The sequence below is a fragment of the Lampetra planeri genome, chromosome 11 (genome assembly GCF_965212315.1).
Source record: "Lampetra planeri chromosome 11, kcLamPlan1.2.h2, whole genome shotgun sequence".
Taxonomy (NCBI): domain Eukaryota; kingdom Metazoa; phylum Chordata; class Hyperoartia; order Petromyzontiformes; family Petromyzontidae; genus Lampetra; species Lampetra planeri.
The window spans coordinates 5175727-5199426 of record NC_136117.1 but is presented as its reverse complement, the minus strand read 5'-3'; the positions used below and the strand labels follow the sequence as shown (position 1 = coordinate 5199426).

Below are 23700 nucleotides of genomic sequence, written 5' to 3'. Positions count from 1 at the left end.
CTATGGACGCTGTCGACCTGCCGCTTAACAACTGTTATCTCCGCCTGGAGATAGGCAGATTGAAACAGTGGCACATTTCTAAATCAGAGCAATTTGGTTATGAGCAGAGGCAGGAAGGATGTGTGCAGGATGAGAGGCTGGAGATGCATGGAGCAAGAGAGGCAGAGTGTGGTACAGTCGACGAGATGAATGCAATGAGAGAGAAACAGAGAGAAATGACAGGTTATTGAGTGCAAAGAGCAGAGACATGACGTGGAAATATATTGAGAGATAAGCAGATGGTATGAGAGAGGTAATGCAGTGAGAAACTGTATAGAGAGATATGAATCATCAGAGTTGTAGTTGGCGTGGGAGAGAGAGAGAGAGAAGCAGAGTATGAGAAACATTGTGTGTAATTCATGACTTTTATAGCCGAAAATGTAATTCCCTGAATCATGGATTTAATCAATTGTTATAATGCCCTGTAAAAATATTGCACTTTTTCACTGTATTATTCCATCGTGTAAGAAAAAAATTGGCAAAGCTCATTGCACCAGGTGTCAAGTGGAGTAGGTTGATGGTTTCAGCCTGGTCATCAACAACATTAAAAGCACCATTACATTTCTAAATCATATTTGGCTAAATTACAGCAGCGAGAATTAAAATATCAGTTTATCATGTGAAGAACGTTCCTGTTTGCAGCAAAGCAGATGAGAAATTGCTGCCCCCTTGTGTGGATAAGAAATCTTTTGAAGGGATCTCAGAAGTAGGTTTGTGTTATCTACTTCCACAGACCGTTCGCCAACATGCAGTTGGATTTTCTCATGACATGACGCCGATAGCACACTCGATACTATTGTGAAAAGAAAAAAAAAATCCTTGAAAAAGTATTCATAGTTTGTGTCATTCTAATTGAGTAATGTATTGTTGGACAAATCCCACTGTGATGCATTGGTTAAATATGGAAGCTTGTAATTAGCAGATTGCCATTTCAAATCACACTGGGGTGAAACAATTAATGAGACGTCACCAGCGGTTGTTCTATGGAAGAGACTTCCACTGACGCATAGGAATATGGAATTCACTTACTCTTGGTCATTGTTAAATGGAGATCGGCATCATCACATATTGATTTGGACAGGAAATCACTGTTGGCATGTTTGTTGTTGCAAAAAAAGAATCGCAAATATGTTTAATAACACATCTAAACTATCCAGTAACATTTCAAGTTAATTCACTTTTATTTAGGTATTTTCAATTACACATCCATATGCCTGGATATGCCGTTATTGCTTGAAATTATGCGAAATACAGGTGGCCACAGTACTTGCTTTGAACCAATGGCATGTATTTTTTACACGTAATACACTCGCAGTAATAACCAGGTCGGCCTGCTGGATTTGAACCACAAACACTTGGGCCATGCCACTGCCTCTGGCAAAGCCTCCCAAGCCAAGACCCTCCTGAAGCTGCTTGGGGGCTCAATGAGGTTTTTTTCTTGATAAAATTAACACGTATGAAATGTATGTCTTTTCTACACGGATATGCAGGGAATGCCATGGGCTACGTGCGTATGATCCGGTCTGGAGGACTCCACTGCTGCAGCAATGCGATCAGGTTTGCCAATTTTTCAGTTCCACTATGCATGTTAAGATAGTATGTGATTATATTGCATTTAGGCTAATTCAATGAACAGAATTATACAAACGAAACGGTGGGAAAAACATTATAAGCATCGCAAATGAGACGGTGAATATTACACGAAAACATAAATTTGGCTCAATTGCCATATGATATATAATGAATTAATATACTCCTTCATCCTTTGATTGGAATGGCTTTTTATTCATTGCTGGTTTTGCTCTCAACTTTTTCGAGCAGCAAGTGTAAAGTATCGTCCGCAACTCTTACACCATTCAATCAGGCTGTCATCTCTGTCCTTTGATGAACATCAACTGCCCAGAAGAAGAGGCTAATATAGATTGTTATTTTATACTGTAGTGGTAATGACAGCGATGATGAGGTTTTTTGTGCTTGTGAATAGCCTCTCAATCAGCCATCCAGTAATTTACGCATTGAATTACCAAAGCATGCTGCTTCTTCTCACATGGCAATTAAAAGACCCTGTGACGTCAACATCGTCAATGAGAATGGTACACAAGTGTGCTGGGTTTTTTTTTACAACACATGGTTAATTTGCAATATTGAGTGTAAACACTGTAAACTTGCCCTACAAAATTCTGGATACCCATGTCTCCTGCAAAATAGGGAATGCATATAATTGGGCTTTCAACTTGCAAAGTGCAGGACATTAGTGCCATTTCAGGTGAAGTAAGTATTGGTAAGGCAGTGCCTCACCAAAGTTGGTACATCAGGATTCAATCCATGTTGGACCAAGTCTTCAATGATTGCTAAGGTGTCAGGTACATGAACCTTGGTGAACAGAGAGACTGCATCAAAGCTGACAAGCAAATCGTCTGGAGACAGTGAGATGTCCTTGATTAGAGAGACCAAGTGAGTTGAATTAAGTACTGCTGAGGAAGTCTTGCCCGTGAATGGAAGCAAGGTCTCAGACAGAAATCGTTCTAGTTTGTAGGTAGGTGAGTTGATGGTGGAAACGATGGGACGGAGTGGAGTACCTTTATGGATTTTTGGAAGACCATAGAATCTGGGTGGTCTAGCAGCAGAAGGTTTAAGGGAGAGCTGCTTGTTTCGTTGGATTAGAGAAGTCGAATTTGTGATGATATTGTTGGTTTTTGTAGCCAGGCGGTTGGTAGGATCTTTCTTGATTTTGGTGTAACTGCCATCATTAAGAAGGTCCTGGATTTTGTTGTTGTATGTGGTTTTATCCATGATGACAGTAGCATTGCCCTTGTCGGCTGAGAGAATGACTGTCATCTCTCTTTTTCAATTTGGCGAGTTCAGAGCGCTCGTCTTTGCTTGTTATTTCCCAGTGGTTGGGGTGATAGCTTTCTGGGTTGTGTAATCTGAAGTCATCTTGAAGGCTTTGTGTACGTGCTCCAGTTCACTGGCTGGGTGGTGATGGTCAGAAATACAACGAGCTCTAAGGTGTAGAGTTTTGATGAGGGAATTCTTCTGGGGTGGATGGTGGTGGGAGTCAGGTTTTAGGTAGGCATCCGTATGGGTGGCTTTCCTGTAGACAGTGTCCCATTGAGCCATCAAGTTTTTCAATTAAAACATCCAAGAATGGTAAATTGCCATCCTTTTCCACCTCCATGGTGAATTTGATGGCTGGGTGTATGGAATTGATGTTGTTGAAGAATTGATCCAGAGCTGGTAGGCCATATGGCCAGATGACGAACGTGTCATCTACGTCGTGATATTGTTATCATTATTATATTCTTTTATATCTATGTGGCTTCACCGAAAGACCCAAATAATATGAATTCCTGCAGTCACGAAAGCTTTAAGTCAAGTGTTATAATCAATTTCGCACATTAGGGGTGGATGTCAGTTTGACTCCCAGTTGGCACTGTGGACCACTCACTGTTTGTAAACTCCCACAGATTTGTTCCAGACCTTGAGGACATTGTGAACTTTGAGGAATTGGTGAAAGAAGATGGGCTTTCAGCGGAGGCCATAGCAGCTGCGAAGTGAGTTCAGCGTTTTGTTCAGGTTTTAGCTCTGCAGAGCATTGTGATTTCATTTCATAATTTCATTGCTCAGATATAATTATACAAAATATGAAATCACAAGAAGATTATAACAACTGTCCTTTAATTGGCACATGAAATGCTAGATTTTTAATTTGGGTAGTCACTCGTATTAAAATCACATTTTTTATTGGAGTGAGTTGATGTTCTCAACCTGTTAAACAAACTATCATTTGAATCTAGTGTTTTCTAGAGCCCAGCTCAGCTCTGGTCACTAAAATGAAATGGAATTTTGCCAGGCTGATTATAGGTTCGAAAAATGTTCCATCCTATTTTCTTGAGAGATAATAATTGAAATATGAAGCTTGAATTAAAATACATTTTCACCCCATTGTCAACATGGTCTCTGTGTGTGTCCCTTTGAAATGTTCCTGGGCAGGCACCTAGATGCAGTCCTGGGAACCCTGACAAGGAACTTTGCAGAGGGAACTGAGTACTTTAAGATGTTGGTGGATGTCTTTGCTCCCGAGTTCCGCAGCTCCAAGAATATGCATCTCCGAAATTTCTATATCATCGTCCCTCCACTGGTAAAGGAATAAACAGCTCTCATAATGCACATCTAACAATAACATTTATTTTTTCCAAAAGAAATGAGTTTCAATATAACACTCTTTGAACATTCCTGCTTAAGATGTTTGGCCATTTTTTTTTACAAGTGAGGAAATAGCACTGAGAAATTTCGATCAACTGGTTCATGAACCCATGTGCTGAGGTATCATCGTCAGGCCACCTAGCAGGCCATTGGGTTGGAATTTTAGCAGAATATTATTGTGTGATCCCCACCAATCTCCTCCAGAGTACTTGAGTATAGTCAGTAGCTGGGCATTTTTTTCACTAATGGACCACGCATTAAGGTTTTAATGTCTCACTTGACATTTTAATTCGTGAAACTTCCTGAGGTTTTATCAAGAAGGTTTGGCGTAAGTTGCAATCGCTTCCATCGGAACATTTTGTATGTTGCTCTTGAGTTTAAGTTCTGCCAAAATTGAAATAATTGGTGCTCTTTCTGTTCCAGTGATTACCGTGTTTCATGGTACAGTGTTATGCCCTCTGTGGATTTGCCCCAAACACTACGCTGAATATAAATTGTTGGCTCCCACATATTACTTGCTGGGCTTTCCTCTTATGCGTTTGTCTGAAGTACAGGGGTTGATATATTTTGCATTGTAGGCAGTTTATTTTGACAAGTGGTGAGAGATTAGGATGTAATCTAGAAAAGTTTTAAACGGCACTATTCTGTATGTGGATGACTAACTTTCATTCATAGCTGGCTCAAATATCAGATTTACAGTCCCCTATAAGTGCTTGCTTGCCTTACAATGTAATCTGTAGCTTGTGCATTCAAATCCTGGTTGGATGATGACTGAGCAAAATGTTGTTAAAATCAATACAACTTCGTGGGAAGTCAACAATGATCATCCTATAGAGATATTGGTCTCCACCATAGGAATGTGGAATTAGCATTTTAGGCAAAGGGCCAATAACAAAGATCACTTGAATCAAGTGGTTATTTTTATGAAGTTCAGTCATTTTTTGCCAAAATGAGCAAATTTGGACTTTCGAAGAGATATCAAGAATGTCTATCTTTCATAACCATCAAACTTTTATACATTACCCTAAGCATGTGCATCTCCCCATGAATATAATTCAAAGTCAAATTAAGGTGTATCTCTTCTTCATTAAAAACATATGTAACACTCATATATTTCTGTTGGCTGTGGGAGACCCTGAGCCGGCAAGGAAAATTCCATTACTGAAATAGTGGGGACCGGTTTGTTGGCAAGACAACTGCTGTTGACTTCTCACAAAGTGGTACACATTCTCAGCACTTTGGAGACATGATGGGCTTGCCTTGGCTACCAACCGGGGATTTGAGCTGGTACCTTGTCTATCAACACTGATGGCCATAGTAAACGTTGCATTGTTGGTTGAAGACTGCTGTATTATTGATTTTTTTATTTTATGCCATTGTCTTTTTTTAGACACTAAACTTTGTGGAGCATTCCATCAGCTGCAAGGACAAGCTGAACAAGAAAAATAAAGTGGGTGCTGCCTTCACCGATGATGGCTTTGCTATGGGTAAGCTGTATTTATTGAATACAATTGTGAACTTGAAAGCGATGCTTTGGAGGACAAAACACATCCAATATTGAATACTCTTCACCTCGCTTTGAAAAATGTACTTGTGCAGCTGAAAAGGTTATTGCGATAGCAGGTTTGAGGATATTTGGTGCTGTTATTTTTGATAGCGCACTTTGCACAATGTTACATTCCAAGATGACTTCGTAGTTGGAGAATGTTGAAATGTATCCTCCTATGAAATTGACAATAGTTAACAGTGACTAAAAACACGTTTTCTCAGAGAGGTGGCCTGGTGACTGAGGGCTCAGAAGCACAAAGCCACTACTGCTGAGATCCACGAATAATATCCAGGTTCACATACCTGTGGATTCTCAAATGTAGCATAACCAATAGCTGCCCAAAACGAATATCACGTTCATTACTTTTTTTTACTTAATCTTGTCAAATTCCAGTTCTGAATGAAAACAAGCAAGCCATTTGACTGCTATGTCTCTGTCTTGATTTGAAGCTTTTGTGACTTCAGGAATCCATACTCTTTGGTTCTTTCGGTAAAATCACGTAGGTAGAAAAACAATAAATCACGACGTTTTGATCGCAACACAAGAAATCGTCATCAGGTGGGACAACCACAGCAAGAAAAAATTGCTGAAGTAGGCAATAGCTCTGCTGTGGCACGAGGTTATATAGGCCTCGGCAGTAGGGGGGGAGAGGAGGCGGGGCAGAAAGTGGACCCCGCAACAGCACCATGGTCACTCTCTTCCCCCCTGCAGCCGACCTCTCCAGTGCTGCCGTGGTGGCCTATTTTACTCCAGTGACCCTGGTGCTGCTGCTGCGGGGTCCACTTTATGCCCCGCCTCCTCCCCCCTTCTCTCTCCCCCCCTACTGCCGAGGCCTATATAACCATCTCCCGCCTATTCTAGATTTGAAGCTTTCGTGACTGCAAGGATTCATACTCTTTGTTTTTTTCGGTAAAGTCCCGTAGGTAAAAAAATTTAATTCAATTAATGAAAACAACTAAATTAAATCACGACGTTTCGGGCGCAACACAAGCGTCGTCATCAGGTGGTCTACTGTTTTACTGTCTGCCTCAGCAGCAGACCATGCTTTCCCACCGGATGACGGACGCTTGTGTTGCGCCCGAAACGTCGTGATTTGATTTATTTTATTTTTAAATCCTTTATATTAAGTTCACTTGCTTGCTTGCTTGCGCGCTTACGACCGTGCAAATCTTTCGGTCGTTTTTAAATCCTTTATATTAAGTTCACTTGCTTGCTTGCTTGCGCGCTTACGACCGTGCAAATCTTTCGGTCGTTTTTTAACCCACTTCCCATGATCCAATCGAGCTGACATTTTGCACACAGACTCGTTGTGCGTGACAATGTATTTTAGTGAAAAAATTTTTCCAAAATTTTACACTTTTTAGGAATTTTTTTTTTATATTTAATTACCAATTGCTTAATGGTGGCAGGCAATCATCTGACCCATAGGTGGCAGCCATCTCAAGCCAGAGGACGAGAGGACTCTAGCCGCCCGTTTCAAAGACCAATGTGGGCTGGGTTGTGGCCCATTGAACACGCATATAAAGGATTTATAGTGAAAAACTTTGTTTTTACGGGTTAATTTTTATACCTACGAGACTTTACCGAAAGAACCAAAGAGTATAGTATGCCATGTCTCTATTCACGCATGTGGGAAAGTGAATTGCCTGGTGTGTGGATAAAAGTGGTCACTTGAAGAAATTTCAGAAGTTCTATAAAATTGCCTTCATTCTGGGCAATACACTGCTATGTGAGAGCTCAAATGTGTACCTCATTTCATGATGTGACACAGATAACACAAGTAGGATAAAATAGAGTATAAAGCAAACGAAATTAGCAATCAATGGTGGCTTTCCACATGAATTGCATTTAATATTTTGGGTTTTTTTCAACACTACACATTTTCAAAGTATTTTATCATGAAATGTGCAATGGCTTCATACAGAGTTATGTCCTTAGATGTTGCGAGGTGACACCAGACTTTTCAATAACGTTTTCACATATATAGAGATTTTGTCAATTGTTTTTATAGTTGAAAACTTAATTACAAAGGACTAAAAGTGCAGTGTCGTATTTAAAAGTATATAAATAGCAACCCACACATCCTTTGGACGCGACTGTCCATCCGTCCAGCCCTCCAAACTTAAATAGAGCCCTGTCTCTCTCCACCTTTACCTTGCCTTCTCTGTGACATGTATCGCAATTTGTCCTGATTATCTCACATTGTTTCTATCTGTTTCTCAATGTTGTCCCCTCTCCTCCCTTTGCTGTATGTCACCCACTTTCCTCCCCCTTATTTCTCCGTTTCTCTCTCACCTATCGCTCTCCTTATTCCCACCTCTCCCTTTCTCATCTCAATCTCTCTTGCCTCTCCCTAGCCTCTTTCCACTGCTCGCAACGTTCCCTCTCTGTCTTCTTTCCGTTTTGCTCTCTTTCTACTCCGTTACATGCCCTTTGACTCTCTCCCTGCCCATCTCCTCACCATCTCTCCCTCTCTCCCTGTTCTCTCTTCCTAATCTTCCTCTATATCCCTCCTCTGTCTCTCACCCACACCTTGCTCTATCTCCCTCCCTCACCTCCCTCCTGCACCTTCCTCTGTCTCTCTCCTCTCTTGCATTTGCGGGGGATACGTGTCTGGGGAGGAAGGTGGGTTGGGAGGAAGACGTAACGTCAGCATGCAGTAATCAGTCTCAAAGCTGTGGGATGCGGGTGATGTCATCCCGCCGATGTGCGTGATAACACCATCACTTCGCATGTGCACTTGGCACCCAGCATGACAGGTATCCACCCAGGCTATCCAGCTATAAAACGTCTCGTTTAATATGAAAAAAAATTTCTTTGCAATACGCATTAATTGCAGACATGTATAATGTTAGTATATTCAAAACTGCACAGTGACATGCACATTTACAATGCGAAAGCAAATTTTCTTGGTTTGGTAATAAACACCCAGAGTTTTGTAGGCATGGCCATGTGGATAAATGTTTCCAAATGCATCACTTGAAGGAATTTTCACGGAAGAAGTTCCGTGAAAATCTTCTTACAGGCACATATTTTTTCCAACCTTTACCCCCATGACATCAAGAATGGGTTTCGAGGGTGTCCCAGGAAATAGTGTGTGGCTATCTTATGAAATGGACCTGCCAGGCCTCGTTTTCCAACTCCCTTCATGCTATTTCAGCCTATTGAGGTCGACTTACCATGCCCGGATTGTGAAACTAGCATCCTTTCCCGATGGCTGTGGATACGTGGCATACATAAGAAGGTAGCGTGAGTCGATAAAATAGCCCCGATGAAAGGGGTGGTAGATCTCATGGGATCAGTTCAGCCTGATAGGTTTGCTTTTGTGTAAATTACTAATTATTGAGTGAGGAATGCTCAGGGCTATGGCCGGATAATCTCTTTTTAGCAATGATGGAGGCAATGAGGACATGTAATAACTTCTCACTCTCATTAAGAATAAACATTTGTTTACGGTATTAAAGCCTTCAAGGTAATGTATATTTTAACACATTGGTATATTCAAACTTACTTTCCTTATATAGAGGCGTAGATGTGGTGACCACGCTTCTGCGCTCTTGTGCAAAGTGGGGGGGGGGGATTACTGAGTCAACGTACATTGTGCATGCGCATTATGCGAGCCCTTTGATCTTGTACTTCCTGTCCTTTGTGGGTATTAAAATAGCCGTACCAACGGTAATCCCTATTGAAGTATGGTGCCCTGTATACGCATGCATTTTAATAATGTATTATTTGATAATTCGCTTCCGCGCAGCACTAAGTGGGTAGCTATCCGAACGGTTAATATTATTTATATTTATTTCAATTTCGATAGATTCTCTAATTAGTCGTGGCCCGTAGTAGCTGGTTTTGCACAGTACTTCAACATTATCAAAATCAATTGAGTGTCCTTGTTGGCACGCGTGTTTTGCTACTGCTGACAGTTGTATTTGGGAGTATTTAATAGTTCTCTGATGTTCTTTTAGTCTCGTGCTGATCATTCGTCCTGTTTGCCCAACATAACATTTCCCACATGCAGTTCATCCTGTACACACCTGTTGATCGCTTCGGTAGATTGGAAATATTATGGCTTGGCTCTCCAACACACCGGTGTGCTGTAATGGTGACGAATTGGCACGTTCTGTTTATGTGACAACCCTTACTAGTTGACTGTGTCGGGTGGTGGCGGTTTTTAATGACACAATTATATATTTTCGCGATCTAACCCAAAAAAAACTCTGTTATGGATGATATTGGTCATGAAAGCCTAAAGTGTTAAACTCAAGTTTACTTTTATGCTGGTTGAGTGTACAACACCTGAAGGCAAGCTGTGAAATATATAAAACAAGTGTAATGATGATGATGAAATTTTAAACAGTTAGTCATGGTCTTTTCCTTTCGGAACTCATGGTAAAAATAAACACTGGCCCTATCCCAATACTGAGCAGTGCTCATCTCAACTGGGAGGCCTCAGCCATTGGTGGAAATTCCATTTGTCTATGGAGGGGACATAGGACAACTTTTTCTAGCAAGTCAAGCTCTAAACACAAAACTATTTGGCTAGACCATGATCAACATTGTCTTCAACATATTCAATGTGTTGTACTGCGGTGAATACAATTGTCATGCTGCTCAACTGTTTTATTATTTAAAATGCAGTTTTTAAGAGCTCAAGCAGTCATGATTTGCAATGTTTAAGTGTGCAGTTGATATGTTTGCTGATAAAAATGAATAGCAATCATGAGATGAATGAAAATAATTATTAGTTTTGATTGCTGTGGTGTTTGCAATTGCATATAAATGCAATCCTGCTGTTTAAACAGCATTACAGCACCGTCCAGCTCCACAATCACACATACCCACGCAGCCTTGTCAGCTCTGAGAAGCAATTATTTATACTCCCTGACGTGAAGATTACTTCCTCAAATTAGTTTTACCTGCTGGGACCTCCAAATTTAAAGTTTCTTAAGAGTGAGATGGCTGCTAAAAAAATTATGAAAAAGATGCCAAATGTGGTCCCGCCTGCCTCTTAACTATATTACTGTCACCATGCTTTTTAATTTCCTTTCGGTTGCTGGCTCCTGATTAACACATAGACAGCTGTGTAGCTTCACAATACACGATGGAATCATGTGCGTTAGCACATTTACGCCATCGTCGATTTTAGATGCTGTGCCGGTAGACTGAGCTCGTGTAATTGTACGGTCCAGGAATCACAAAACAGATCACCTGTTTCACTGCGCCACAACTTCCAGACTGTAGACCTCTTAATCTTCAGCATACGTGTGTGCTACATTCCTGAGATTGCTGGCACGCAGATTCAGTCCAGGGCATCTTGGTTCTTCTCCCAATGCTTCACAATCCAACGGACTTCGTGGGCTTAACCCAGCCTACTCCATCTCCTCCGTTAACCTCCCCCTTCTTATCCTTCATGGCCAAGGGGGAAGCAATTGCAAAAACAAAGAAGAACAATCGTGCGTATGTATGGATTCTGTGACGCTTTCAATTGACGTGACAACAAATTCACACACGATGGCACCATGGTGGGCGAGCACACTGTGCAATGTCATCACGTTGGTCGAGAAGGCTCTTGATTAATTCCCGAATAGCAACACTTTTTTTATTCTAACATTTAATTCACATTTAATTATCATGAGTTATCATGGCCTCCCATGTTACAGACAGCCAATGCATTTGTAGTGTGTAATTACTGAGGCGCACACACTTTTTAGCGGAGGCCACGCATTTAATAAACAACTCAGTGATCACTGTATTCTCTTGTTAAGTGTGGCTATACTGTCCTAGACTGTTCACTATGTGTGTGTGAGTTAGCTAGCCAACGGGTTTGTAGCACACATGCTACCTAACCCACGATTCCCAGCTAAACCTACACGACGAACGAAGAGCAGGCAGCGAAGAGCGAAGTCTTCTTCAATTGATCCCCAAAACGAGCCCCGAATCCCCTCGGCGCTCTCCCTTTATCCCCTGGCCGCCGCCTCACGCCGCCCTCGGCCACGCCCCTCCTGTATTCAGACCGGAGCTCCCCGCTCCCGGTCATGTGTCCGTCAGTCCTCCAATGGAGGCTCACGGTGCTCAGCGTGGCTGGCGCAACAGCATAGAGACCCCTTTGTGTGTCTCTACACAATTATGTGTTCAAGCATCGTTTGAAAGTGTTTAAAAGGTTTATTTTATATCCGGGTTACATGCGATGAGAAAACTGCAAGCTAATATCTAATATTATTTTCCGCTGTGACCCCTTATTTTGTCTCTCGAAACTTTAGACACTTTCATTGACCCAGAATGCCCCAGTCATATAAGAAAACAAATGAATACAGTATAAACGAAAATGTACCATTATAGTATATACTGGTACATTATCGTAGAAATTGGTACATTATCGTATATACTGGCATATTATAGAATATACTCCCTCTTTATTTCCACCTCTCCCCTCTCCTATCTGTCTCTCTTGCCTCTTCCTAATCCTCCCTCCTACTTAATGTCGCTTTCCCTTGCACTCCTCTTTATGTTTTGCTCTCTCTCCTCTCCGTTTGATGCCCTATCAGTCTCTCAACTCCCCTCTCCATTCCTGTATCTTCCTCCCTCTGACTCCGACACTTTCTACTTCTATCTTCCTCCCTCTTCCCCACTCACCGTTATCTCCCGACCTCACCTTCCTCTATATCCCTCCCTCCCCTCCATCTATCTCTCTCCCTCACCTCCCTCCTCTATAACCCTCCTCTATTATCCCTCCCTCACCTCTTTCTATCTCCCTTCCTCACCTCCGTTAGCGCGCACGAACCCGATTCAATGCTGTGGGATCCAGGTGATGTCATCATGCAAATTCACGTGCTGACGCCACCACTGCGCATGAGCACTTGGGCATGCGGCACCCAGGCAGACGGGAATCCACCCAAGTCTTTAATTAGTTTCGTTTGTTGTCCTTCCCCTGCATCTACAATTATCACGGTTGGCTATGTACGTTGCGAAAGAAGTTCTCCATACATACTGAAAACATTTTTGTATTATGATCACACCTGTGTGCAATAACGTGGAATATCTATTATGACTAAATATATATTTCAAACAATTTGCATTTAAATATTAAGCACTTTACTTATGCCAATAAATTATTTAAATTATCAATCAAATACATTTTTCAATCCACTTCACCATGCTGGCCAGTGCAGGTTTGTGAATGGTGTCGTGGGGTGGCCCCCACTTGGTTAGATATCACTTGCCACTGAAGTATGCTCTGGCCGGAAATGAAACCAGTGTCCTAGCCGTTGCGCCACCACTTAACTCCTCTTCACAGTCATTATTATTTAATGAAGTAATTAATATGAGGCAGTGGAGTAGAACCCTTCAGATTGGAAGTTTTAAATGAAAGTATAGTTGTAGTGAAAATACATTAACTAAACAATTTTCGTAGATGCTTTTCAGATTCGGAATTTGCAAATATTGTCTTTGTAGCCGAGCACAATGTTTGTCTATATATTTATACATAGCTTTAACCTTTGTTTTGTATACAAAGCTCTCGTTACGGTGGCTACATTCTGAAAAACAATAGAGCTTTGTGGTATGTGTATTTACATGTGTAGTGGCGTAACGCGAGCAGGGTTTGCAAACGGCAGTTGCATTCATGTACGGGGTTGCAAACATTGAGGTCAGGTCAGGAAGAGCAGGTGGAGCAGGTGCAAGTGTGAGGCCTGGGAGACTGCAGACAGAGAGACACCGGCTGGCTGCAAATGTAAACACGGAGTAGGCGCCAAGAAGGCGAGAGATAGAAGCGATAAGGGGGGGGGGAGCACGTGCAGGAGACGCCGGAAGGACGCGGGCTTAACGAGGGCCACCTGAGGACACTTAATGAGGAGGGGGATATAAGGGGATGTGTGAAGCAATGGGAGTTGAGTTTGTTTACGTGACTTTCTATCTACGTGACTTTCTATCTACGTGCCTTTCTATCGGAGATGAAGAAGTGAAGAAGTCAATACAAGAGAAGTCCGGGATCTCGCCCTCCACACCTCGTCCTCCTCAGCAGTGTTGGCTGAACCCCCGCTGGGGGCACGGACGAGGTTGGAGGTGTGGGTGTAGTAACAGGCTAGCGGGGGAAAGGCTAGCGGAATCATTAGTGTGAGTGTGATAGGCTAGCAGGATATTCAGTGAGAGGTTAGCGGGGTGAGAAGCTAGCGGAGTATACAGTAAGAGGCTAGCGGAGAACAGGCTAGCGGGGCCAGAGAGAGAGAGCGTCCATGACAGGCTAGCGGAGCAAGAGAGGAAGAGTTCGCGAGAGGAGTACCAAGTGTTTGACGTGAATAAGGTCACATGTTTCGACTTTACAATTTGTATTTAAATTTGCAAGTATTTATTAATATGATCTATACACTGGCAGTGCTGAACGTGATACTATTGTTTAATTGTCAAACTGGGTGGGTTTAAACCTATTGGAAAGAGTAGTGAATTTCTGAAAATTGGTCATGTTATTAGAGTGAATAGTTGGTGATGTGTGCAAGTCATTATTTTTCACGGTAACTCCTGGCTGAAATTAAACACGAGAGGCAGGGTTATTAGGTTGGTTAGATGTGCATGAAATATCCGAGCCCTCAGACTACGAGGCAGTTGGCATATGGAAGTACAGCAAGTTCTATGGGGAGATATCTGACCACCATTTAAATACATGAATGTGAAATTTCAACTACTAGATCAAGATACCCCAGGTATTCTGCACTTCCAACTCATCCGCGGAGAGAGGCACATCATGTGTTAACTTGTGCACTAAGTGTGTTTACTTGTGTAGTGGCATAGAATAGTTGTGTGGCAGCATAGCGCTGGCTGCTTGCAGGAAAGGGGATCTGCTGCGTACGGCAGCCCTGACGTCAGCAGGCCACGTGTTACACCAGAGGGCGATCTAGGGGAAAGGTCACAGAAGGGGCATACCAAGAACCCGCTGGTAGGTTCTAGAAAGGGGGCGTGGCCACGCTGACAGTATAAGAGGGGCCCCTGTAGGGGAACTCGGGGCTGTTGTGTGGAGTAGGATCCCCGTCGCGCTGCTGAAGTCTTCGTTACCGTTCTTCTCGTCGTCTTCAGCATTCTTCATGTCATCTTCTTCGTCTTCACAATCTCGGGGTGTCACCAGTCAGGCAGCCTAAACAAATGTGCTGACTGAGTAGCGTCGTCGACAATAGACGGACTAATTATAAAGTGTTAACCCCGATGGTGCTTGTTAATAAAGAAGTGCCTCCAACTCTTATCATCTCCGAGTTAGTCACTACACTTGTAAACATGGAGGTTATTTTACATGCAAACATGCTCATTTAACGGTTTGCCAAATATCCAAAGCATTACACTCAATAAAAAAGCCTTGATGCTCAAGTGAGTTTTCCTGGATGAATGAATGACTGTTGTCATTATTCAAAAGCAATTTCTTGGAATGCTTCTGTGTCCCCTGTTTTTTCTCCCTCCTGTCCCCCCTGCCTTCAATCACAGGTGTGGCGTACATCCTGAAGCTGCTGGATCAGTACCAGGAGTTGGACTCGCTGCACTGGTTCCAGTCGGTGCGTGAGAAGTACCAGCGTGAGAAGCAGGCAGCATCCAAGCAGCAGAAATCGATCACCGGCTCTCAGGATGAGAAGCTCATGCAGACCATGAACCTCACCCAGAAGCGTCTCGACGTGTACATGCAGGTAACCGGTGGATTGGGCACAATTTTTATGGCGTCTTTTGCAGGCTAAACGGTGCAAGTTGAAATCCTGGACAGCAGTTCACTCGGCATGTTTTCTTCCCATGGTCGATAAAATGCGTGCCACATGTTGGGAAGTAACCATATTTAAATACTAGCCCCCGCCATGGGAATGTGGGAATTCCAACATTGGCTCAGGGCCACCAATGGAGATGACCATCACCATATTGCTCATTTGTACTGGAAGACAATATAGCTTTTACAAGTAATATTGCAGGGTTTACCATGTAATGAAAATGGTAAGACATGCTATTTCCCAGCATACATCTTTGCTGGTAAAATACAAAAAGCAAACTATCTCCTGCGAGTGTGTGGTATTGTTCATCTGTACTGTTGATCAGTCTATGTAATAGTTACATTTTATTCTTTTTTCAACCAATCCAAGGAGGAAGTAGCCACTATGCATTGCAGCAACACTGCTGGGATGCGCATGAATGGCATTCATCAGTGATGTGTTTTATGGTTTGGACTTCACCAGTCACAGTTTTGCGATTTTTTTTTTTTTATCCATTTGTGGAAGGTGTACGTGCATCTCCCACGTTGCATTCAAGCGACGTTTCGCGAGGTCCATCTTGGTCATGAGATAAAGGAGCCTGGTACTTCCACTGTCGGGTCCTCAATGAGGTTATTGTTTTTTCCGATATCCATCGCCACCCATGATTCCGTCCACCGAGTGTTTTATTTTGAGCTGATAGAATGGAGGCACGCATCTTGTAAGGTTTTCTGAATTTCAGCCGGTGGCGTGGGGGGTTCTCTATTTGGCCTCGCTGGAGCGGCAGATCGATGTCGTCCATTATCTTGTGGTTGCCCCCGGGTCGTCGCAGCATTGTCTTGGATGTTGGCCAAGGCGAGGTTCGCAAGGAGAAGGAAGGCACGGGAGTGGAGTGGACTTGAGGGCGGTGTCGCCAATGATCCGTAGTGCAGTGTTGATTTAAGTATCGACGAGGTTTGTGTGAGAGCTGGCACTCCAGACTGGGGCCCAGTGGGACTAGGTGGTGGAGTGGACCAGGGCTTGCATCAATATCTTTCACGTGCGGGTGTTGCTTCCCCACGTTGTTGCTGAATGTTTCTGAAAAACGATCACCCGTGTTGTTGTTTCTCTTTTGGCTTGTATGAGGTGGTGTCGGTAGGTGAGCATCCGATTTAGAGTAACTTCGTAAGTAGCGGGGGTGTTGGCGGTGTTCCACAGAGGTTGACATTTAATGTTTCTGTGGCTTGTTCAGGTGAAACACAGAGGTGATACTCTTGAAGGTGTTTAGCTGAAGGCCAATGTTTGAAGTGAGCTTTTCGGGTCTTTAGATGTTTTTCAAGGACTTTTCCGATGTCCTCTTGTCCATGCTTGGTTGAGCAATGCGAAGTCATCCACATACATAAACTCGTGGGAGAATTTCGATTTAAAGCTTTCGTGACTGCAGGGATTCATCTTCTTCGTTCTTTCGGTAAAGTCACGTAGAAGGGAAGTAATAAAATAATACAAATCAAACATAATAAAATCATTTTCACGACGTTTCGGCCACAACGCAAGCAGCCGTCCTCAGGTGAAGACCAGGTCTGTCTCCCCGACAGACCTGGTCTTCACCTGAGGACGGCTGCTTGCGTCGTGGGAGAATGTCGCAGGATTGTCACTGGTATAGGGATTGAACAACACTGGGGCAAGGATGGATCCCTACAGGAATCCATTCAATCTTCATGGGCTTCTGGCAGCTTCATCAAGATGGATGGTAAACCATCGGTCGCTCAGAATGTCTGTGATGAGTCTGATTGTCAGGAAGCAGGGCACAGCTGTTGCGCGCATTAGTCGGAGGCCCTTCCACCATAACAGTATCGCAGAAAGTTTTACGGTCGTATGCTTCATAGAGCAGGTGCCAGTCTTCTGCCACTGCCCATGATGTCAGTTGTTCACCTGTTCGATGGTTGGCATTGTAACCTCACAAGGTGTGGTGGCTATTGAAGCTGCCAACATGAATGGTATTGTGGCTCGGCGGTTGCAGTGCTGGCAACGGCTATTCCATTCATGGAAGCTTGTAGGTGTTCACCAATGTTAAGTTATTGAATTTGGTGGTAAATGTAGTAGGGGTGAGTTGTTGGGCACGACCTGTATATCGAGTGCTTCATGTCAGTCTTTACACATATTTGAGGCCACATTGTGGATAACGGTTGTGGAAACGAGGGTGTAACCGTTTAAATCCGAGCGAGGGCACGCTAGGTCCAGATTGGTTTCTTCCAGCTCGAGGTAATCAGTGTCTTTAAATTTGAGAACTATGCGAGACAATTGCATTTTTCACCAGAGTGCCCTCTGTTCAGCTGTATTATTCTCAGCGACGGGGACCAATGTTCACAATTCTTTGGCCTTGGGAGAGATATTTTTTACTATTGCTTTTGAGGCCGGGATAACTTAGGCATTCAGCCTAAGTTATTTGGCTTTCACATGTAGCAGGGAAGACCGCAATGCAGGTTGTCATCTTCTCCATCCTTGAATCAGTGTTATTATTCTTATGGGAGTCTTCTGCTTGCCACTCTCATGTTGATAATGTTCCTACTCTATATGTAACAAACATCAGCATCAGAGTGTTTCCCTGCTCCGACATACATGGGGTGCTGTTGACATCTCCTTTGGCAGGCCTGTCTGTGCCAGTGGCGGAAATTCCACATGTTTACAAAATCGAATAAGTTAATGGTTTCCAAATTGAGATCCAGGCCATGATTGGGAAGTCAAGAACGTTAGTCCCTTGGAGAGGCCGGCCCTCTTTAAGAAATGTATTCTTTGCTTGATTGGAATATTCATGAAACTCCAGCACACATTAACCTCGCAGTTAAGAATGTCGATATGTTGCTGTCAGCGGATCTGGGGGGACACGAACTGTCATGTTTTGCAAATTGATATTGTCAGCCTGGTCTTGTCACAAGGGGTCTGGGTGATTGGAGTGTGTTGTTTGGTGGTTTTTGTAAATAGTCACGATTGTATTATATTGTCTCCTGAAATGTTAAGCAGCTAATTCAAATTAGTCTGATGCGAGGGATACAAAGCAAAACAAAACGAATCAGACCAATCCACCAATCAACAGACAGCCCAACCCTCCCACAATATTCTGTTTCACTAGTACTCCAATTAGTATAATTACGGACACTTATTAATTACATTTCAGTGTGAATTCCAGACCAAGTAGTGTTTGATGTAATAATTCAGTGTTCTGTTTCTGTAATCTGGCTTCAAAGTATGCTCTGACATCAGTTATATGTATCTTTGAACACAAGTGGGCTTCAATAAGCCACGGCCTATAAGTATACCCCGTAACAGTCTTAAAATACATTTTGTTCTTTTGCCGTATACTGTGTATGTGCTTTGTAAAATTGGCTTTGGAAAGTGTCAAGTACGAGTGAGTCCGTGCTTAAGTGAAAAAATGGGCGCCTGGTGGGGGCCGGTTTAGACGTCCACTTTTTGACCGCCACAGAAGTGGCACTCGTTCGATTTAACAATTCATACCAAAGGCGTTGAATCCTTGGTCTTCACACCTGCATGCAAATTAGGTAATGTGCAAATGAGTATAACTTTATGATGTATATAAGACATTTAAATCATCATTACGTTATATCGTAATCGTAGGGGTTAATAGTAGGGGTTTCTGAATGTGTGTTGTGAGCCATGAGTTAATTAGTTGCAGCAGTGCAGTACAGACTTTTGTTTATCTGTTGCTGAATGAAGACCTCCACCATGCTATGTCAGTCATGGGGGGGTTTTTTGACGATGCTTCACCATGCTGGTCAGTGACCATGTAAGTAACAATTCGTTGCAACATGTAAAAATACATGCAAAACTTTATTCTTACATCTGCACTTTTTTTTTCTCTCCCAAAGTCTCTCTTGCAAAATACACCGATATCTCCTTCCACTCTCACCTGATTACAAACACTTTACAAATTGTAATTTGTTCCAGCCCCAAAGTAGACTGTAGAGGATTTACACTCATGGCAATGTTAATACATACTATGTTGATAAATAATATCAATATTGATAAATACGAGGAATAAGCAACATGAACACTGGATGTAAACATTGTAACTAACTCTATGGTGCTGCTGATTGAAGCATACAAGGGTGAAGGTTCAAATCATGATCACGGGTCAATTCAAACTTCTTCCCCTCCTGAACCAATAAGATGTGTACCGCTGTGTAGGAAGTCAGTAGTGATATTTCAAAGGAGAAAATGGCACCTACTATGGAATTGTGGAATAATTACCATCGTAGGCTCAGGGTGAACAAGGGAGATCAGTTTTGCTTCATTGATTGCTATTTTGACTCAAGGGTTGGTGGATCTCACAAAGTTGTGAAACTCCCTTCTCATCGGTGTCAAGGTGCCCGAACCCCTGGCTAGCCAGCAGAAGGTGGTTTGGCAAATATGGACTCCACCTGTTTCAGCTGTATGGAAATAGTGGGTGGGGCTGGGTGGGGGGTGGGAGGGGAGGGGCTGGTCACCCCGTGGTGCCCTTATAAAACTCAATGTTTAACCTACTCACGCCGGCTTGTGCCCGCCCTCACAGTCGGCCATATTTGCGGAATACACCACGCCGCCGTTGACCCTGGCCATTGACCGAGTAACCCAACGTTCCTACCAGCTCCCTCCGCAGGAATGTGTTTTGTTCATAGGCGGCTGCTTGGATGCGAACCAGCATCTCAGCTGTGCCAGCTCAGTGCCCCCGATCTCTGAGATACTCAGCCACCTCATCTGTCCTTTTTAATGACAAAATGAAATATAAGTTACCATCGGCCGTGTGGTGTTTTGTTTTGCAGGAGTTTGACTTGCTCTACTACTCCCTGAGCAGCGCGAGAATTTTCTTCCGAGCTGACAAAACGGCAGCTGAAGAGAGCCAGGAGAAGAAGGATGGTAATTATGAATTAACCTCATTCGCACCACCGTGGCAAGTCAGTGCTGGTAATTTGGATTAACCTGTCAAAATAAATTCTGCAAGTGATTACAATATCACACTGTTGCGACACATCGGAACGGCATATCAAACTGCATTGTTTGAACAAAGTAGTTAAATGTTCAGTTTTAATTGTAAAAGCTATCCATCTTGTTAGCCAGATATATTGGACAACACTGGCATGTGACCTTTAAACCTTGCACACCTAATCTATGCTCAATTGCAATTAACCTTTCTAATTGATGTTTCGCCTGCTTGGTATTGTAGTGTGTAGTCAGACTAATGTCTGACCGACATTGACTTTTATTTCAGACGAAGCCATTAAGAATGGTGCTGGTGACAGTGTTCCAACGTCTGCGGCTACCACCGGTATTGAATAAACACGAATGAGAACATTAGTAGTGACACCGGTAACAAATATTAATAGTTTACACGTCAGCCTCAATGTGTCTCTGCTCAAACGTGTGCACTGGGCGACGCTCACCTTAACTGGAAATCCAGATTAACGGAAATTCTACGTTCTTTGGGCAAGGACAAGTATGTCCATAGTACAATCACTGTTTATGTTCTACCAAGTGGCACATATTTGCCAGATAGTGCTCATTTTAACAAACAGAGAAGGCGAATGACCATGATTAGCCAAGTCAGCCTTGGGTGGTCTCTTGATGAGAAACCCTGGGGCTCTAACAAGTGAACTAACTTTTAGACACTAATAGACATTGACATTAAATTATCCCTAAAGAAATGCACTTGATTGCAGCTTTGGTGGGAAATTTAAATAATAAGTGGCACATTAGTTTATAAAAAAAAAATCAGGACAGGCAGACCCTGACTCATTACATCTCGCGGAGGATCACTCCACTGAACAAAATAGTTCCGCGGTTCGATTCACAAGTGCGAGTTCACGTTGACAGGTCTGATGGTTAGAAAATAAATATCTTATGGAAGCTCGTTCGTAAGTGCAGATGTTCATAAGTCGTGTGTCCGTAAGTCGGTGGCTGCCTGTACTTCGTCTCGAAATATAGATTTGTGGCTTTTTTCCCACAATGATATCCCAGTGAAGAATTAATATGATGTCAAATACATTTCCAGTCTCAACTCATCAAATCACCATTGCATACCCTGTAATAATCTCACTGGAGGATAATGTCACGTTAATACTTATAAGTAACATAATTGTTGGCCAGATATATAATTATTTCTGCAGTCACTTATAATATATATATTTACACATGCTACACACCCTTTATATGCCGTGCAAAAGAGTGTGTATCACACCAAGTCGTTTCATTCTTGGAGATGAAATAATGTACTCCAAATGAACTGGGACATTTAATACTGTGGGTTTTATTCAGCAGTAATTGATGACAGAGTTGAGATCGTCGATTTACTGCCCTTCATTACCCTGTTTTAACATGGGTGGCTGAAACCCAAACCCAAATACAGTATTACAGCCGTGCCGGCTCAAAGTTCTGGCTTCTGAGCCCCAGCCCTCTTACTTTGTTATTAATTTGAGCATCACTGCAATGGCAAGATTCGTGAATAGAGAGAAGGCTTGAAAGTAAGACTATTATCTACCTTCTAATTTAGAGTACCAAATTTAGCATTAAATCCTTTCCAATGTTTCACTTTACAAAAATTTATTTTTTCACTTAAATGTATTTTTGCGTCGCAGGGTATGTATTATGTTTAAATACAATGTCCTTAAACTAACTTTTGTAATAATACATTATTTGGTTTTTATATTGCGCCCTTCACGCTGGGGCGTCTCAGAGAACGCTTTCCCCGTCATAAGTGACTTACATCACATCTCATCTTAAACATGTGAAAGGGCATCTGCAGTGGCAGCTGTCTCTCTGCAGCACAATGTAACTCAGCACCTTGCATACAATCAGGCATTAGTCTAGGGGCCAATGATTGCTCTGTGTAATGCAATTTAATAAATTGCAATTCCTTTTTCAAATTTAGCAATTTTGGACCATAATGCTTGCACACAATGTAAACTGCAGTTTCTCTCCAAGTATCACTTGGTAACGTCCGTAATTTGTGTACACAACTCGCCACAATTGCTCTTGCTCCATACAGCAAAGGAAATAAATGCAGCGGAAAGAAATAAACTACGAGAATTAGGTAAATTGTGGTATGTTGTGCAGTACAACCTTCTGAAGCCTCTTCTGCTGCACAATTGCAAATATAAAACGTACTTATTTTTTCATACTGTGAAAAAGTTTTGTTTTAGGACCATGCATATACATATATTGATAAAGTTGTAAAGCAGAAATATAGATGAGAAACATCTGTTGCATCCCTCAGCTTTGTTTGTATAATTTCTCAAAATATTTAAACAAATGCGATTTTGTTTACAGTTACTGTGCAGTGTACATTTTTTTAAGCTGCCCTTTGTATTTGTACAGGTGAGGTGGTACCCACTGCTGCACGCCTTACCTCAATGGGGCCTGCAGTACCTGGTGGCCCACCGCCACCGCCACCACTTCCTCCAATGTGAAGTTCTTCCCACTCAACGACAGCTTTCACACCTCCAATTAGCACGGTTGGCTACTTACGGTGTGAAAGAAGTTCCAAAAAAATACGTAAATATATGCTGCCCAGACACCCTATATATTTTTACTTCTTGACTGAATCTGTACACAAAGGTTTAAGTATAATACAAATTTATTTAGCACCAAAATGTTATAAGCATCTCGATTTGCTTCATAGGGCATGTTGAATAAACAACACGGAGAAAGAATACATTCTCATGCAAAATTGTAACAACAACTATTCAAATAATCCTTTCCATTAAGGCACATTTTTTAATTGTTAATATTTTTTTCTCTCTTCCTGCTGCCAGGCAGTTGCGATTAGAGTATTCAAATGTTGAGATTTCACATCCGACTTAGGGGCTCGAATGAGCTCATTCTCCCTCTGCAATCAATAAAAGTATTAATACTTTCTTTAAAAGTGAGCACACACCGTATTTCTCGTTTGGTCAGGGAGGCACCATGACCTTCCTCGTTGGAACACATTTTTCTGCCATTGAGAGTTCTTCACCAATTGATGCACTTTCCATTTTATAAGCGAATCTGCTGAAAGCAGTGCTGCATATTGCTTGTTGCTGACATTTGAATACATCCTGCCGTGAGCTCAACAGTGCTATTGTATTAATTTTCCTTTTTTCCATGTGCGTGACACGCGTGCAATTCTCATTATGCTTCAACAATGGTAGTTTTATGAAGTCGCTTAGAAATTTGCATAAACCAATGTCA

At 42.4% G+C, this 23700-nt stretch overlaps 1 protein-coding gene across 2 annotated transcripts in view; it reads left to right on the top strand.

Moving 5' to 3' along the window:
• Positions 1-23123, top strand: part of WASHC4 (WASH complex subunit 4) — a 103982-nt gene extending 80859 nt beyond the window's left edge. Inside the window, exons 27-34 of one of the 2 annotated variants that reach the window (XM_078598669.1) lie at positions 1530-1596; positions 3507-3593; positions 4033-4180; positions 5636-5732; positions 15260-15456; positions 20301-20394; positions 20747-20803; positions 22849-23123. In XM_078598669.1, the coding sequence (XP_078454795.1) occupies positions 1530-1596; positions 3507-3593; positions 4033-4180; positions 5636-5732; positions 15260-15456; positions 20301-20394; positions 20747-20803; positions 22849-22940 (839 nt within the window). In that variant the 3' untranslated portion in view covers positions 22941-23123. The remainder of the gene's footprint in view (positions 1-1529; positions 1597-3506; positions 3594-4032; positions 4181-5635; positions 5733-15259; positions 15457-20300; positions 20395-20746; positions 20804-22848) is intronic. The other variant, XM_078598670.1, reaches the window with a different exon arrangement.
• Positions 23124-23700: the final 577 nt, after the last annotated feature.